This window comes from Loxodonta africana, chromosome 9 (assembly GCF_030014295.1).
Source record: "Loxodonta africana isolate mLoxAfr1 chromosome 9, mLoxAfr1.hap2, whole genome shotgun sequence".
Lineage (NCBI taxonomy): Eukaryota > Metazoa > Chordata > Mammalia > Proboscidea > Elephantidae > Loxodonta > Loxodonta africana.
The window spans coordinates 99,546,641-99,566,047 of record NC_087350.1 but is presented as its reverse complement, the minus strand read 5'-3'; the positions used below and the strand labels follow the sequence as shown (position 1 = coordinate 99,566,047).

Genomic DNA, 19,407 nt, shown 5'->3' with positions numbered 1-19,407 from the left:
CTCCTAATTATTGACTGGAGGTAAATTTAATGGAGCGGCCTTTATGAACACTGGGAAACGGCTGCTTTGCTGTTATACATAATGAACTGCGTCATGTGGCTTTAGATCGTTTTTCAAGCTAATTTTATTCCACTGTGACAGTATGATAACATTTAAAAAGTCAAAGACTTTTTATTTTTATTACTGACATAGGTGGTTTTGCTGATGTCTTTGAATTTGAGAGAAAAAAGAAAATCGAGACTTCATTGGTTGCACTTGAATGTCACTTTGTAATTATCCCCAAGAGAAAAATCTATACAATAGAAAACATCTTTTTTTTTAGCCTCTGTTTCTTCTCTTTCAATTCCAACAATTGTACTTGTCCTGAATTTTAGAAAAGGGTTTCTTTGCCCACCAGGTTTCCTTTTTTTTTTTTTTGAGCTAAGTTATGCTCACAGGATTGTATGGGCAAAGTGTAAAACTGTGCATTCATACATTTTGTTTAGTTGATGGCATACAGCTACTTGTATCTGAGTTTACACGATCTTTGCATGGTCAAACTGTGAAATAATTGAGCTTATTCTCTGAAAGAACATGTTAATTAAATTGCAATTTTGATTATTAAAATATTTTGAAGCTAAAATTAAAGGAACACTTACCCCCCCACCCCCACCCCCCCAGCGGTTGATGTCCACCCTCAGTGTTGGGTGCTGAATGTGACGGAATCCTGAGATTATAGAGGTGAGCCTGGCTCTGCAGTTTTGTTTTTGTTTAAGGATTAAGCCACAGAATTATTTTCTATTAAAATTTTTTTCTCTGCATTCACTTTGATGAAGTTTTATATTGATAAAATATTTACCAGAACATAAAAAGATGTTCTGCCGTGTGGCAATGCGAAACTACACAATAATGTAATACCTACTGTTGCTTTTAGCAAGAAAAGCATGAGGACTAACAAGTCTAAATTTTTAACTTACATGCCTTTAATACAGAATGCAAATATATGTCATTTCATGGATTCCAGATGCAGTTGGTAATTTTATGCCCTGGTGATCTGATGGTTAAGATCTTGGCTGCTAACCAAAAGGTCAGCAGTTCAAATCCACTAGCCACTCCTTAGAAACCCTATGGGGCAGTTCTACTCTGTCTAACAGGGTTGCTGTAGGGTCAGGACTGATTCAACGGCACCTAACAACAACAACATTTGTCCCCAAAGATTTGTACTAATAAGAACCTCACTAAAAAAAAATCTGAGATTCACTTTCATTTTTCTACAGCATAGCTGCCTTTTAATGTCTTTGGACATTTTCACTAGTATTAAGTCTTCTTTTCACATTAAGAAGTTTTTTTTTAATTTTTAATTTATAGGAGATACAAACAAGCAAATTAATGATTTTACTAGGATGTGAGAAACTCCCCAGTGAGTTTTTCTGTAGTTTATGGAGTTTGAGAGAAAAACAAGACATAAGAAAACTAGGCTGGGACCACACTGTAGAAGATTCTGAGCAGAAAGTGATGTGATCAGAGTTGTACTTTAGAACAATACTCTGATGTCAGCATATAGGATGCGCTGGAGGGAGAAGAGACTGGGAGCAAAAGGGTAGTCTAGGTGAGGCACAGTGAGAGCCTGCTTGTACCCTGGCCATTGGAATAGAAAGAAGGAAATTGACGTGACCCACATTATAGTGATTCAATCCATAACGGTAATGAGATTAGATGAAAGCTGATTAGAAAGCCCAAACCAAGGATGGGTGAGTTTAATACCTTACATGATGAGAAAGGTGATGACACCTTTAAGAGTTTTAGGGGAGAGCAGCTTTAATAGGGAGGAGATGTTAAATAGCGGTTGAAGCCACAGGAAGTTTAGGAAGTACATTTCATTAATAATATTCAGAGATTCATGATGTTTCATTAATTCAGCCCAGCCTTATATCTGTCTATTCTCAGTGCAATTTAACCATTTAAAATACATTTCAAACTCTTGACAGTTCAACAATAAAAAGACAAGAATCCAACTAAAAATCAGCAAAAGATTTAAATAGACATTTATCCAAAAAGATATACAAATATCTAAAATAAGTGCAAGAAAAGAAATTCAACATCCAGGGAAGTGCAAATCAAAACCTCAGTGAGATACGACTTCATACCTACTAGGATGGCTGTAATAAAAAAGACAGACAATAGCAGGTGTTGGCAAGGATGTGGAAAAATCAGAACCCTCGTACATTGCTGGTGGTACTGTAATTGGTGCAACCACTATATAACACAGACGGAAGTTCCTCAAAAAGTTAAACACAGATTACCATACCCGTATGGCCCCACAGTTCCACCCTTTGGTATATACCAAAGAGAAATGAAAAATTGGTAAATGAATGTTTGTAGCAGCATTATTCATAATATCTCAAAAGTGGAAACATTCTAAACGTCCATCAGCTGATGAATACATAAAATATCTATGTGCCTACAATGGAATATTATTTAACCATAAAAAGAAGGAAGTACTGATATGTTCTACAACATGGATGCACCTTGAAAATATTATGCTTAGTGAAAGAAGCCAGACACAAAAGACCACATATAGTATGAATTCACTTATATGTGAAATGTCTGGAATAGGCACATCCAATCCATAGAGACAGAAGTAGATGAGTGGTGCCAGGGGCTGGCAGAATAGGGGGGGAGGAATGGATGACGAGTGACTACTGTGTGAATGTAATAAAAACCACTAATTGCACACTTTAAAATGGTGAATTTTATGGTGTTTAAAGTATATCTCAATTTTAAAAACTGAATTCCTTAATATGAGGCATGTTGGAAAAACAAAAAAAATGCGTTTCAGAGTAAACTTAATAAGGTTCTTATATTTCATAGGCTGTATTCCCTACCATTACCATTAAAAGCATTTGAATTTGAATTTCTGTCTACTGCTGATAACCATGAGAAAGTAAAATAAATTATTTCATTTCATACTTATATGTTTCCTTTCAGTTGGCACATAAGGATATGTTCCTCTTTTATATTCTAGTTGATCTAACCTGCTGGCATATCCAAGTAGGAAGGAGTCAGTTTTTTTACAGGTTTCTCTCTAGGGAACACTGTTCTTCCCAGTCTGGTCTTCAAAATTATAATAAATGTCATTTAGTTGTGTTATCAAGCCTTAATAATACCTGAAACAGTCTTTTGTACTTGGACTTTATAAAAGCAGTGGAAAGAATTAGTTGAAATAAAACTGAACCTGTGCTGTGGAATTCATTCAAAAAACATATATGGAGTACCTACTACATGGCAGGTATCGTTTCAGGTTTTGGGAATACAGCAGGGACCTAAAATCCACTATGCTTATGGAATTTATAATTCTAGGGATGGGGAATAATAAAAAATAGTTAAAATATATAAACTATGAAATTTATTGAACGTCAGCTTGAACAGAGCTATAGGTATATGTGTACATACACATATATGGACATATATACACATACATATACGTGTATATAAACATATGTATACATATTAAAATATGTATGCATATATAAGGAGCCCTGGTGACATAATGGATAACAGTTTGGCTGTTAAACCAAAAGGTCTGCAGTTCAAATCCACCAGCAGCTTCTTGGAAACTCTGTTGGGGGCAGTTCTACTCTGTCCTGTAGGGTCACTGTGAGTCGGAATCCAATCAATGGCAATGGGTTTTTTATACATAGATTTGTTTTATACCAAATAATATACAATTTTAACCACAGGATACTTCTTGGCTAGGCTTTGTATAAAAACCCTTAGCCAGGAGTGGCAAAAAAAAACTTTTGATGTGTTATTTATTTATTTATTTATTGTCATTGCTTTATTCTTTGTTATTTGCTACTCCTTTTCTGGGTCTCATTCAGTCCATGTTAGTCCACTTTGTCTAGGTCATTTTCTTGTACAAAGACCATAATAAAAAATTCTCTTTCTGCCTTCAGCTGTTCAGAATTTAAAGAGCAGACTTTAATCAGTGATTTTTCTTTAAATATTCCTGTGTCTGTTAGTTGCTTCAGATCTTGTAAATGCTGAAATTTAAAACAGTTCACTTTCCCCAGTGTCCTCTCTGCAAAATATGCTTACCTTCTATAGAATGTCTTGCAGTATGGCAGTGGGAAGGTTTTATAAATCTCTCTGGCTTTTGTAAATAGAGTAGCTTCCAGCCTGAAGGTTAAATAAAAGTTTCTCCTGATAACGCCGAAGAAATTTACTCTGTGGCTGCTCCTGTTTTGCACGTGTAATAGTACACACCCACACATTACACACACACTCATACCATGCACACGTACACATTTACTCTCTATCACATTCATAAACACTCAAAGTCATCCAGACTTATTCATCATATCCTAGCCAAAGTATCCGGAGCTGAAAAAATCCTCCATTCAGAGCCTTGCCAGGATTTTTTAAATTAACAATTTCAAGTCTACTGGAACGTCTCCAGAAACAAGGTACTAGGAAAAGGACCATCGGGTTAAAGTTCAGAGGACTGTTGTTGTTGTTGTTAGTTGCCGTCAAGTCAGTTATGACTCACAGCAACCCCATGTGGGCAGAGTAGAACCAGGGTTTTCAAGGCTGTGACCCTTCAGAAGCAGATCACCAGGCCTTTCTTCCGAGGTACCTCTGGGTGGGTTCAAACCACCAATCTTTCAGCCAGTAGTCAAGCGTTTAACAATTTGTGCCATCCAGGGATTCCTAGAGAAAATAGTAGGAGTCCCCAAAACCCTTGAGAAATCCTTTACCACAAATAATAAATTCTTTGGTAAACAAACACAAACAAAAATTTAAACTCATCCACTAGGAGAACAGAAGGAAAGAAGAAAAAGCAAAACAAATCAAACAAAAACTGCAGATGATACCAAAGTCAGAATAGTTGCACGGTTAGGAATTATAGGATAAATGGGATAACAAATTTATTTACTATAAAACCATAAAACCCACTGCCATAGAGTTGATTCCATCTAATAGCAACACTACAGGACAGAGTAGAGCTGCCCCACAGGGCTTCCAAGGCTGAAATCTTTCAGAAGCAGATTTCCACATCTTTCTCCACAGAGTAGCTGGTAGGTTCGAACAGCGTACCTTTTGGTTAGCAGCCCACTGCTTAACCACTGTACCATCAGGGCTCCATCCTTTAAATAAAATAATTAAACTGTGTTTAAACCTGTTATCAGTTCTTTGTTGTGGCTCTACCCTCTTTTCTTCCCAGTCATTGCAGTATTTTTCTTTGTATTTGTGCTATAAGGAAACAAAGTTTATAACTGGTGTTCTAAAATTAAGTCTCGACCAAATATGAAATAAAAGATTTCTACCTGGAATTTCTTTATTTGAAATTAGTAATGCTATTCAGTTCAACACACTTTTATTGAAAACCTATTCCTTAAGAGTGCTAGTCAATATAGGAGACAAATAGGACAGATCCTCAAAGAAAGAGCTTACAATCTAGAGGAGGACACATAGGCAGTATATGAGCACCGGAGCCCTGGTGGCACAGGGTTAAAGCTGCTAATCAAAAGATGGGCAGTTCGAACCACCAGCCACTGTGCAGGAGAAAAATGTAGCAGTCTGTTTCCGTAAAGATTACAGTCTGGGAAATCCCATGGGGCAGTTCTTTCTACTCTGTCCTATAGGGTTGCTGTGAGTCGGAATTTGGCTTGATGGCAATGGATATGGGTATATATGTGTGTATACCACACATAATATTTCTTTCTATTATGATTTAATCAGTTTGATTCACAGAAGGTGAGCTTATTTCCTTATTTCTAAAACACTGGAAGGCTCTTAATTAGTATAGCCAAATTCTGCCTTCTGGATAGAATACATTCATCAAGGGTACTAGTTAGTAATCTTTATCTCCTATAATATGTAAGGGAAAGCAAAAAGTCAGTTAAGTGTGCCCTAAAATTATGGATTGCTCAGAGGACCAATATAGAAAGAATTTATTCCAGTTCTTCTACCTCAAAGCCCAGCCTTTGTCTTTTTTCTTCTTTTTTTTAATATTCAAGGATATAAGCAAGAACATTATTCATCTGGATTTTGCCCTGGCCTGCAGGCAGAATAAGCTATATGAAAGGAAGCACTATGAGGCACTAGAATCAAAGCACAATATTTCCAATCTTTGCATTGTAAAATATCGAAGCCAACCACTCTTGCAGAGCGTGAAATCTGCTTCATGGAATAATGGGGAATTCAGTAGCAGCTGAAGCTGTCCGTTTGCACCTTCGCATGGCTGAGACTCTTACTGTTTCCTTACATTGCCCAGAACTGTCTCCCTGTAGTACACTTGTAATAGCTTATAATCAAAGGCCTAGGTGTACGTCCTGACTCACACTAGCATGTGGGGCTATTAGCTTAAGCAGGTCACCCAAGTCTCTTCAACTCATTACCTTCAACTATAAAATAGGATTTGGAATGATAAATAAAATAGTGCCCGTAAAAATGCTTTGTCACTTGTGACAGTGTTATCACCCTTAAGGAGGAGAATAACATTTGAAACCAAGAAAAAATGTGTGGGAAACAATTAGATTTAGTATTCTGGTGATTTCCTATATTTATTAGTTTTTTACTAATTTCTTTTAAAAGCATTTATTTTAGCAAGACTTGGTGCTAGTCATCTCAGAAGTTGCTTAGCCCATTGCTTGGCACATAACATTTGCTTCATAAATGAATTAATGCTCTCACTGAGCATGTGTAAGCCATTATCTGCATTCACCCAGACTCTGGGGTAAATTATATTTAAGTCAACACTTAGTGACATAGTGATAAACAAAACGCTAACTAATTCAAACTCTTTTTTTTAATCTTTCCCAATAGCTTTATTTTTCCTTCCTTTACCATTATGGTTCTACCTGCTAAATACTTTTTACATCAGTTAAACAGTTTATTTTCCTGAACTCAGAACTCATATTCATGTGATTCACATTGGTATTCATACCAAGTCCCTCTGAGCCCCTGAATAATTTCTTTAATCCACACACGAGAAGAGACTCCAGCTTGAAGGGAGTCTTCTTTATGTTGTGTATATCACACTTAGTCATGAAGGAACTTGCGGAGAACAGGCCTAATCCCTTAATACGTATATACCTACACATCCTGGCATTTTGACAAGAAAGTCATTCACATTAGGATAGACTGAATACCAGTATAAAGATATATTATTTGCCATGATATGTGCTATCTTTGCCTAGAAGAACGCTTGTTGTTGTTGTTAGGTATCATCGGGTCAGTTCTGACTCATGGCAACCGTATGTACAACAGTTGCTCCTGCACTATCCTCGCAGTTGTCATTATGCTTGAGCCCATGGTTGCAGCCACTATGTCAATCCATGTTGCAGATCTTCCTTTTCCTCGCTGACCTTCTTTTAGGACCATTTTTAGGAAAGTAGAAAAGTATCAGGCCTCGTTGAGGGACTCATATCCAAGAAAGGTAACCTGAGTCCAAACTGACGCCCAAGGGGATTTGGAGAAATTGGCTCCTTTCTGGACTGTTACCATTGTCTAAGTCATCATCTTAAAGGTGTGGGCACAGCAGTAGTACCTGTTCTTTGAGAACACTGGTACTCAGGTAATAGTGGCTTGACAGGGTGTGGGAAATGAGGCAGGGCAAGACCACTGCCGGTTGCTGGGGATCCAGTGACAAGAGGGTTGGCCCCATCTAGGCAAGTCGTCAAGGCAGAGAATTGGAGTGTTGATCAAGAACCAAATGAGATGCCCAAGCACAGGAATGGAGCTTTGTCAAGTTCGGAGGAAAGCCTATGCTCATTTAAGTGTTATTGGCAATTAATGTTACTAAACACTGAAGTGTCTTATTGAGGGTTGCTCCACCAGGAGGTCTTTATAAGTAGGACAGATAATCCATTAGCTCTAAATATTATAGGGACACTCCTTGAGACAAAAGAATAAATGAAGTAACTTACATTCTTTCACTTTTTTTTCCCTCAATTCTCTCTTATAACTTCCAGAATAGGGTTCAGAATGAAAGGAAAAACTTCTGCCTTTACCAGGGTTTGAGTGCAACAGACACAGCTTTTTCTGGGTGTCAGTTTTCAGAACCGCAAGAGATGTATAGATTAGGGTAGGTGCCAGAAGTGTAAACAATAATATATATTTAGGATATTAAAATGTAACTGCTCAAAATTCAGTATAAATTGAAATTATTAATAAATTGACTATTCCTTCCCATAGCATTCTACTTTATTTTAACAAGTTCAGTGTTTTAGTTATAATAGAAAGGATACTATCCACCTAAATGTGTGTGTGCATAGATGTATGTATGCTTGTGTATATTTATTTATACGAAATTCACACCTTTAAATTTATAATAAACTACATCAGCCTTTTTTACAAAAGTCTTCAAGGTCACAGAATCAGATCCTTTTTAGGAGCAGATGTAATACTTAAGATTTAATATCTTCACTTTCACTATGACTCAAGCTAGATAAACTTAATTTAAAGGAGTACCTTTTTGAGAATAGTCTTCAAACCAAAAATAAGAGTGAAAATGGCTAAACTCTTAATTGTATCCTTTATCCCTATGAATTTTAGAAGTTGCCCTTATTTCAGTTTTTTCCTATCAACACAAAACTTCTCAATTTTTATATTATTAAGAACACATTCCAGTTAAGTGCTGATGTAAGTTGTCTGTACGTTTTGCAGTTATGGATGTTAGACTTTGTAATTTTTCCCAGATAGGTCTCAAACATCTGCAGCCATCATTCATATCTTACCTTTACACAGAAGCCCTTTAAATGAAGCCAGCATTTTTAAGTGTGAATGATAAATCTGAGATTGTGGCAGTGGCATGACAGTTCCTAAAGGCAAACATCTGCAGGTGTTTACATGTGTGAAATCAGGGAAATTCTTCCAGTAGTGGAAATCGCCTTTTACAACAGGGACAGCCAGAATGACTAGGAAGATCTGCTTTAAGACTTCAGTATAGATCACACAAAGCTCCTTGTTGTTCAGATGTCCCAGCGAAATTTCCATACCAAGAAAACTCACTCCATATCAAATCTTCACTTGTCCATTTTTCTCCTTAAGTGGAAGAGTTCAAACTTGTGTTCAAACTGACATAAGCAGGAATATCACTTCTCCTTTTTAAGGAAGAGAAAGAAAGAAATCTTCATGCTCTCTGTACTTTGTAGTCCCGGGGACACGCCATCTGAGATAAAACCCAAGGCGGCATAATTGTTGAGTTTGTTGTTTCAGATGTCCATGATGAAGTCAGTAAGAAAGGATCTTTGCTGTTGACTAGGCAGGTTGCTACTCCCAGGGTAGTTATTCAGTCTAACTTCAGAAAAAAGACAGCTGTACTTTCTGTATATGAAGGAGTTCTGGGGGAGGGTTCAAGTCTAGTCCCTTCCAGAATATATATAAACCAGTTGCCATTGAGTCGATTCCAACTCATGGCGTCCCCATGTGTGTAAGAGTAGAACTGTGCTCCATAGGGTTTTCAGTGGCTTATTTTTCACAAGTAGATTGCCAGGCCTTTCAAGGTGCCTCTTGATAGACTCCAGCTGCCAACCTTTTAGTTAGCAGCCAAGCATGTTAACTGTTTACACCACGCAGGGACCCCAGAATGCACATAGAGAGAATTTAATTGACTGTAAACTGTCAGTATGAAGTAAATTTGATCTTAATCTAGACTCCAGAGTGGCAGAAAGTTCAGGTCTTCTGGTCTTCTTAATGTTTTTAAAATATTTTGCAGTTAAAAAAAAAGGGCAAATATCCAGATCATGTGAATTTTTAAATGTGTGTCAAATTTTAAGTACCAGCCCCACCCAGTCTATAACTAGATGCTGTGAATTGGTATTCGTGTGGTGTTGTAAGGTTTTGAAGAGCTTTCTTGAATCACCAACGATTAAATTATGTTTCATCTAGCTTTCAAGTTAACTACAATTTATGAGATTTTAGAAGAATTAATGGTAATCTTTATGTGATATTAGTGATAATTCTCAATTAACTAGTCAACTTGAAAATCTCATTCTTAACTGATATGGATTGAATTGTGTCCCCCAAAAATATGTGTTATAAATTCTAACCTCTGCCTGTGGTTATAATACCATTTGTGAATGGGATGTGTTTTTTATGTTAATGAGGCAGGTTTAGGTTCTGTCAGTGAGGATTAGGTTATGTTTATTATGTTAATGAGGCAGGATTAGGGTGTATCTTGAGTCAGTCTCTTTTAAGATATAAAAGAGATTAAACAAGCAAGCGAGAGAAGCAGAGATGGTGGAAGAGAGATGCCCAGCCACATGAAGATTGCCTAGGAGCAGAAGCTCAAAGAGACAAGGACCTTCCTTCAGAGATAACAGAGAAAGCCTTCCCTAGAGCCAGCACCCTAAATTCAGACTGTTAGCCTCCTAAACTGTGAGAAAATGTATTTCTGTTTGTTAAAGCCACCCACTTGTGTTATTTTTGTTATAGCAGCATTAGATAACTAAAACAGAATTTGGTACCAGGAGTAGGGTGCTGCTGGAACAGACACATAAAATGTAGAAGCAGTTTTAGAATTGGATAATGACTGGAGGTCAGTGACTGACCTCCTCTAACTTCACAAGGGGAAAGGAGAATCAAGACCAACACCCTAAGGCTGATTCCCATGAGGTGGAGATCAGACATGCCTCCATTCTCCACCAACTTTATCAATTCTGACACCAGCCATCCCTCCCAGAGCAATCTCTGCTGGGTTCAGTAATTCATTGCAATGGCCACACAGAACTACAGACCATAGTCACAATTACGGGATTTATTAGGGAAGTAAAAGTTTACAATTCAGGCTCACGAACACTCAAGGATATAATTCTTCCATCAGGACAGCCTCTGCTCAGCCATGCTGTCAGGCACACCTCTCCTTGGCCCTACACCTCTGTCCAGAGACACTCAGCTTTCTCTCTCCATCAGCCTGGAAGCCCAGCTGTCTCCTGCTGAATCTCTGGTGCTGTGTCTCTGCTGCCACTTCTTGAGCTCTGTCTCTCTCTCTCTGTCTTCTGGATCCAGGAGCTTCTCAGCACAGGGATCCTGGGTCCAAAAGGATGTGCTGGCTCTTGGCTGTTCTTGCTTGGTGGTGATGGGCTTTCCTCTTTCCTGCTTCTCGGGTGGCTTATTTCAAGCCCAGTGGGAAGATAAAACAAACGAATCCCCTTGGTGGCCACAATTACTACATCTGAACAGGCCCGCCCAATCACCTGGGTGGGAGTTACAAGACCATGGCTAGAAAGCCTACACAAAAGGGATCTATGGCATCTCAAGCCTGGAAGAGTTTTGAGGTACCTAATCTAAAAGCCTAGATTGCCTTGAAGAGCCTGTTGATAGAATTATGGATGTCAAAGGCAATTCTGGTGAGGGTTCAGAAGATAATGAGGAGAGCTATAGAGAAGGTCTCTTAACGTCTTAGAGAATACATATGGCACCAGCAATAAAATGTTACAAGAAACACGTATGTTAAATGTGCTTCTGGGGAGGCTTTGAAAGAAAATGAACATGTGATTGCACAATGGAAGAAGGGCAGTGCTTTTTATGCAGTTGGAAAGAACTTATCTGAATTATGTTCAAATGTCTGGTGGAAGGTAGAACTTCTAAGTGATGAACTTGGATATCTGGCAGATGAAATTTCTAAGTAAGGTCTTAAAGGGGCCCCCTGTTTCTCCTTGCCGCTTGCAGTAAAATGCAAGAGGAAAGAGATGGACTTAAAAATGAACTGTGCAAAATGGAAACAAAACTTAAAGATTTGGAATGTTCTGTTGTACAAATCAAGGACATGTGTCCTAGAAGTTTCATCAAGGACGTGGTTACACAATCTTCTGTTAAAGAGATTAAGCCTGTGACTGATGAATCTAACCAGCTACAACAGCAGAAAACCCATCAGCTTAGGCTTCAGGGGACAGAGAAAGGACGAACAGAAAGAATGCTGTCTGCCTCTTGGAATTCTACAGGCAGAAGACAGGCCAGAAGAGCTGTTATCTGTTTCCTCCAAGAAAAGAAAAAGACCATCCCTGGAACAGCTCAGAGATCAGAAGAACTGTTGGAAGAAGCATGGGAAGCAGGGGCCTTCTCAGTTTCAAAGGGTGGGTCCATTGTCTCCAGGATCTCAAAGGGTGGGGCCAGCCTCCTAGGCTTCAGAGAGTCAGATCTTCACCAACTTGGTTCTGGAGTGTGCGGCTACTGTTAAGGTGTGCCAGGGGTATGAAGCCACCCCCATTGCTGAGGGGGTGGGGCTGACATGCCCAACGGGCAGAAGAACGGGGCCTGCCAGGGCCAAGGAAGTGGAGCTGCCACCCAGATGGACTAGCAGAATGGGGCTTCCCAAAGCCAAGGGAGCAGAGTTGCCATCCCAGTGGGCTTGGAAGGCAGAGCTGAAACTCAGGGACTTCCACCCATCCAGAGGGTGTGACCAACACCCAGAATATGGAGGTCACGGCCATTGCCTAGATGGTCTTAGGAAGAGAGGATTATTTTCAAGCCTTGAGACCTAATGTAATTTGTTCTGCTGGGTTTGTACTTGCCTGTTACCCTTCTTTCTCTCCAATTTATCCCATTTGTAATGGAAATGTTACCTTGTGTCTGTTCCACCACTGTGTTTTGGAAACAGGTAACTTGTAGTCTAGATTCACAGGTTCACAGATGAAGAGAATCTTTGTCCAGGATGGAATATGCCTAAAGTCTCATCCATATTTGATTTAGATGATTCAGAAGATAATATTTTGGACCTGGAGTTGATTTAAGACTTTTGGTAGGATGTGATGGGGTGAATGTGTTTTACATGTTGCAAGGACATGAATTTGGGGGATGAGGGGTAAAGGGTGAAATGTCGTGAATTAAATTGTTCCCCCCTGCCAAAAAAAAAAAAGATACGTTGTAAATCCTAACTTCTGCCTATGATTATAACCCCATTTGTGAATGGGATATGTTTGTTATGTTAATGAGGCAGGATTAGGTTATATCAGTGAAGATTATGTTTTTATGTTAATGAGGCAGTTTTAGGGTGTATTTTGAATCAGTCTCTTTTGAAATATAAAAGAGATAAAACAAGCAAGTGAGAGAAGCAGAGATGGGGGAAGGGAGATGTCAAGCCACATGAAGATCACCCAGGAGCATAAACTCAAAGAGACAAGGACCTTCCTTTAGAGATGACAGAGAGATAAAGCCTTCCCCTAGAGCCCCCACCCTGAATTAAGACTCTAGCCTCCTAAACTGTGAGAAAATATATTTGTTAAAGCACCCACTTGTGGTATTTCTGTTATAGCAGCATTAGATAACTAAGACATTAACCATTCTCAAAAAAATTTTTTTTGTTAACTCAGCCTCATCTGCATGAATTTTTATTTGTAATAATCTATGAAAAGGGTGGGATGAACAGGGTTTACTAAATAAATGAACAGTGCAACTTGATAAGGGAGGGCATTTTTAAAATGAAAGCTGTCAGTGCATTCATTACTTGAATATGTATTGAGTCTACTCCATAAAGCAGGAACTAGCTCTAAAATAGAAGGGATATCTACTTAAAATCTTTTGGTTAACAGTTATTTTACATTATTGTGTTTATTTGAAAACAATATTTTATTAAAAGTTTTGTTAATTCTGACTTTTCCTTATTCTTCCTCTAAATTCATTTCAATTATTAACTGTTTTGTTATAAAATTATATCAAATCACATTAATTGTAATTGATCCTTATATATTAAAAAACAGGTTTTGGAAGACTCCTTTGAAAGCTGAGTTTACAGTTGCCAGTAAACTACAAGTCATAAACAGCAAGTAGAGTAAGCATTGGGTTTGTAGGAAAAAAATTGTTCACTTTATAAAAAAGTAAAATAGAAAAATTGAATTAAAGAAATTTCAAAGTAACTTGTAGGATATGTGAATGCTGGTCTAAAATTATAAAAGGAGAGATGATACTGCTTTTCCTGGATTATTTATATACAAAATAGAAGAAGAGCCTGCAGAGATAAGTGGATGGACACATGCTGTGCATCTTGTAGAAAGGACCGATTGCTTTTTAAAAATCCATACTCTCCACCAACTGTTTGTCAGTTTGTTGTGCTGTGGGGGTTTGTGTGTTGCTGTGATGCTGGTAGCTATGCCACTGGTATTTCAAATACCAGCAGGGTCACCCATGATGGACAGGTTTCAACAGAGCTTCCAGACTAAGACTAGGAAGAAGAACCTGGCGACCTACTTCAGAAGAAATTGGCCAGTGAAAACCTTATGAATGGTAGCAGAACAATGTCTGATGTGGTGTCGGAAGCTCCTCAGGTTGGAAGGCACTCAAAAGACAACTGGGGAAAAGCTGCCTCCTCAAACTTGAGTCAACCTTAATGACATGGATGGAGTCAAGCTTTCAGGATGTTTATTTGCTGATGTGGCATGACTCAAAATGAGAAGAAACAGCTACAAACATCCATTAGTAATCAGAACACGGAATTTACAAAGCATGAATTTCAGACAATGGAAAGTCATCAAAAGTGAAATGGAATGCATAAAGATCCATATCCTAGCAAGTAGTGAGCTGACATGGACTAGTATTGGCCATTTTGAATGGAACAGTCATATGGTCTACTGTGACAAATTGAAGAATAGTGTCACATTCATCATCCAAAAGAACATTTCAAGATCTGTCCAGAAGTACAATGCTGTCAGTAATTGGATAATATCCATACATCTACTAGATAGACGAGTTAGTATGACCGTTATTCAAATTTACACACCAACCACTAAGGCCAAAGATGAAGAAATTGAAGATTTTTACCAACTTCTGCAGTCTGAAATTGATCAAACATGTAATCAGGATGCATTGATAATTACTGGTGATTGGAATGTGAAAGTTGGAAACAGAGAAGAAGGAACAGTAGCTGGAAAATATGGCCTTGGTGATAGAAGCAACTCTGGAGATCACATGACAGGATTTTGCAAGATCAAGGACTTCTTCATTGCAAATACATCTTTTCAACAACATAAACAGTGGCAGTATGCTTGGACTTTGAATGATAGAATGCACAGGAATCAAATCAACTACAGCTGTGCAAAGAGACAATGGAAAACTTCAATATCATCAGTCAGAACACGGCCAGGGGCAAGCTGCTCCTATCCATATTCAAGTTGAAGCTGAAGAAAATTGGTACAAATCCACAAGAGCCAAAATATTCTACCTGAACTTAGAGACCATCTCAAGAATAGATTTGATGCATCGAACGTTGAAGACCAGGAACTTGAAGTTTGGTTTTTTTTCCAAATTTATTTATCAGAAAACTTTTTTTTTTCTTGAATAACTTCAGGAAATGAAGTTAAAAAATTTATTTCTGCTTTTGTTTCTACCAGTAAGAGATGGAAGGGTATTTCCAACTCGTTTGTCTAACTTTTAGATAAGAATATATATGGCACAGTGTGACATGGTTTAAATAAAAGAAAGTTGCCCAGTAGGTGGTGTTTATTGTGCATTTGTTTTAACACCTAGTGTTAATGCTTTGAGAATTTAAATTACCTTATTTGTAAAATTGGTAGTTTTGCCAGAAGGGCAATTCGTCAAAGTAAGGATTTGCTGTTAGGATCATTATCTTCCAGGAGAGAATCTAACATATTCTTTTTCTTTGATTCTCAGATGGATTTCTTTCACATTTTCACATTCCTGAAATTGGAATGCATATGCAGTACATGTGTTTCTTTAATATGTTAGTTTTTTTTTTTTTCCAGAAAAGCTGTTCTTATGTCAATGTATCTAATATTCAGCTATATCTTAGAACTGAAGAAATGTGATATTTTGGTATCTTATGCTTTCTTCAGTGATGAAGGAATACAAATGAATGAAGCTCCTGTGGTTCTTATCGCTCTTAAAAGGGGGGGGGCAGTTTTTAATAGAGATAAGAAGCAACTTAATCTAGAAAGCTATTTAGGACCTGCAGCACTTCTGTAGGCCAGCTTTGGTCTCTACCCCTCCTTCATGGTCTACATGGCCTGTTTTTCCCTGCCTCTTTGCCCTGTCCTTTCACTGCCACTTGGCCAGTCTTTTCTCTTTTCTCCAGTCCACTTCAGAAAAGAACCATTCTGATAGGTTTAACTGGTTACAATCAGCATAGTGCTTTGCCCCAGGCCAACTCATAGCTAGGGCATGGGGCTGTCTTTCGGTCAGGTGCTGAACAATGATGCCACCGGTGGCCATCCCCGCACAAAGAAGGGCCTGATGGGAAAGGGAATGGGGGGCATGACAAGTGTTCTCATTAATAGATTCAGGGCATCAAGAGTCACTTTTTTCCTGGTTACTCAAGGGGACAAGTCCAAGAAATGACTTAATTTTTAAGTATGATAAACCTCTTATGTGAGACTAGATAGGCAGGAAATAGGATAAAAGGAAGTTGGGGTGGTACTGGAGCGATTAGGGGAACATTTCAGATTTTCTTCTATCTACAGCTCCTAACTCTCTTTGATTAGTAGGAGTTCTACAGGCAACCCAGTGGAGCAGAGGGAACAAAACTTTACCAGAAAAGTTATATAAATTATGAAACTTAAAAATGTACTCTGCATTTCATAAACTCAGCAGTTTGCAACATGTGTATTACACTTTGATATGCCAAACAAACTTTTCTATAACAACTTAATCAATGGGTATACTTTCACCATTTTTTTGCTTTGAAATTTTACCATGCAATTCTGGAGATATTCAGCTCCAACATAGACAAGTGTATTGATAGTTCTCATTCTTTTATGAGTGATGAACATATAGTACTACTTCTGTGGGCCTGTGTGCCCTAGAGATGACTGTAACCTGCTATTGATCAGCTGATTGAAGATAAATGGCTTAGCTGCTTGTATTGCAGATTACATCATTAACATGGTCAGTAAACCATGGATTGTTCAATAAGGCGTTTATCTTTTTCATTTGACTTCTGCTTTCTTATCACTTTTATTAAAAAGGACAGAATTACCCACACTAACCAGCAAAATCAGTTGAAAAGAGATCCAGTAGGGTACTATTATGGTTGCAGAGTTGCAGATAGTTGAATTCTAATGATTTAATGATATTTAGTATATGCTTTAAACTTTTTTTTTTTTTAGAACTGAAAATATTGTTTTGATAATCTTTTTTTCTGTGTTTTTCTTACAGCTTCCTTTTGCCTCATATTTACTAGAAGCAGTACTGGAGAAAATAAATGGAAAAAAGAAACTAATTGAAGAGTATTTCACACTTATGAAAGATATTAGATGATATTACAATGAAGTGTTTTCAAATGTGAAAACTTTTTATGTCGTGTGATTGGAAAAACATGCATTGTAATCCCGATACAGTATCTGCTCCAACTATCAATAGTCAGGTTCAATACCAAAATAAGAAGTCTCTGAAACTAATTAATTGCTGAACAAGTGAAACTAATTAAGTGCACAGCCACTTAAAAGGAAATAGTGTAGCATTTGATTGTTGAATACAAATATTGCCACAAATCAATGCAAACTTAAAAATGGTTTTCCTTCCAGTGCATTAGAAGGAGCTAGAACAAGCTTGGCACACACGTATTGGTCTGAGTCTAAAAAGAAAGAAGTGTCAACTGAGAATTTAATGTTTTAAGTTTCATAAAGAAACTAAACTTTTTACATAAAACTGCTATAATTTGCCTTAAATGATCGTACGAGCAACACATTTGTATGGAAGCATACATAAAATGAAGCATCATAATAAAACGAATTGTGTGGTCCAATTGTATCTGTTCTCATTGATGTAGTGGATTATATAGGAGATGCTGTATTTTCCTACAACTATTTGACAAAAATAAAAACATTTTCTCTGTTTTTTTCAGTTTTCAGTACTTTGTGTGGTCATGTAAATTAGCAAGGGACCACAAACCCAGTATGTAAAATTAAGATAGAACTAAAAGAACTACTGTGATCAATGAATTAAAGTTAAATTTTATTAGTACAGGTAGTCCCCAGGTTACGAATGTTCAACTTATATACAACCCATAGTTATGAACCACCCCTGTAAAGCCTATTATAGTAAAAATTTGAGGTACATACAATGGTTTGTAATAACAAATAAGCATTACTTTGCGATGCACATCCAAACATTATTATGTTAAAGATGTTTTAGTGTATCTGGAAGTGTTTCTTTAATGTTTTTTATGCATAAAAAGGTACACTATGTACTAAGACATTTGACTAACTGACCTTAGATATGAACCACACCTAACTGTTCCGACTTATGTACAAATTCAACTTAAAGACAGACTTAGGAATGGAACTCATTTATAATCCAGGGACTGACTGTAATGTCACACTTGCTTAGATTATTGAACATAGTGGTCCATTGAGTTTCATACCCCCCCCCCATAATGTTCCTGCCACATCTGCCTTTTTTGGTCCCTCGAAATTCACCAAACTTATTTCTGCCTCCAGCTTTTGCCCTTTCTAGAATTCTCTTTTTAGAATACTCTGCACTCAACTTTTCTCATGGCTGGCTGTTTCTCATCATTCAGGTTCAGCTTACACATTCTCTCACAGACATATTTTCCTCACCATCTTACTATTTTATTTTGTTTATAAAATGAAATTAAATAGCTTATTTTTCTGTTCACTTATTTGTTTACTTGTTTATTGTCTCCTTTTCCTCCCCACCCTTTAAAAAAAAGTATCTAGGTCTAAGTAAATCAGAAAAACCAAATCCATTTCCATCAAGTAGACTCTGACTCATACGCACCTGTTTTGTGTATGCCCCATAGCTAAGAATAGTTTTTAAATTACTAAATGTTTGAAAACATTCAAAAGAAGAATAATATGTTGTGACGTGAAAATTATATGAAATTCAAATTTCAGTGCCCATAAATAGAGTTTTATTGGAACACTGCCAACCTCGTTTATTTACATATTGTTCAGGTTTGTGCTGTTCAAGAAATGAATAATAAACAGATCTATATTTTTTTATGTATTAACAGTGCTCAGAAGTCAACTTATAGCAATAAATGCACACACCCAAAAATAAGAAAGGGACAAAATCAAAACATTAGCCCTGTAACTCAGACAAATAGAGAGCAGCAAAAGCCCATGAGTGCCAGAAGAAAGGAAGTAATGAAACTTAGGCCAGAAAAAAATGACATAGGGAATAAAAAAACAATTGAAACAGTTAACAAGACCAAAAGCTGGTTCTTTAGGGAAAAAAAAAAACACAAAATTGATAATCCATTGGCTAAACTGACAAAAGAAAAACAGAAGAAGAAGCAAATAACCCAAGTAAGAAAAGAGATGGGTGATATCACAACAAACCCAACTGAAATTAAAAGAATCATAACAGAATACCATGAAAAATTATACTCCAACAAATTTGAAAACCCAGAGGAAATGGACAAATTTCTAGAAACATACTACCTACCTAAGCTAACAGAAACAGAGGTAGAACAACTAAATCTGTAACAAAAGAAGAAATTGAAAAGGTAAC

General features: G+C 37.3%; 1 protein-coding gene across 8 annotated transcripts in view; it reads left to right on the top strand.

Annotated features, from left to right (window-relative positions):
- The window catches only part of CNTLN (centlein), a 250,723-nt gene extending 231,960 nt beyond the window's left edge, over positions 1-18,763 (top strand). For 3 of the 8 annotated variants that reach the window (XM_064290462.1, XM_064290461.1, XM_064290457.1), the window contains one exon: positions 17,089-18,763. In XM_064290462.1, the coding sequence (XP_064146532.1) occupies positions 17,089-17,190 (102 nt within the window). In that variant the 3' untranslated portion in view covers positions 17,191-18,763. The remainder of the gene's footprint in view (positions 1-17,088) is intronic. The other 5 variants (XM_064290460.1, XM_064290456.1, XM_064290463.1 and 2 more) reach the window with 3 other exon arrangements.
- The last annotated feature ends 644 nt before the right edge of the window (positions 18,764-19,407 follow it).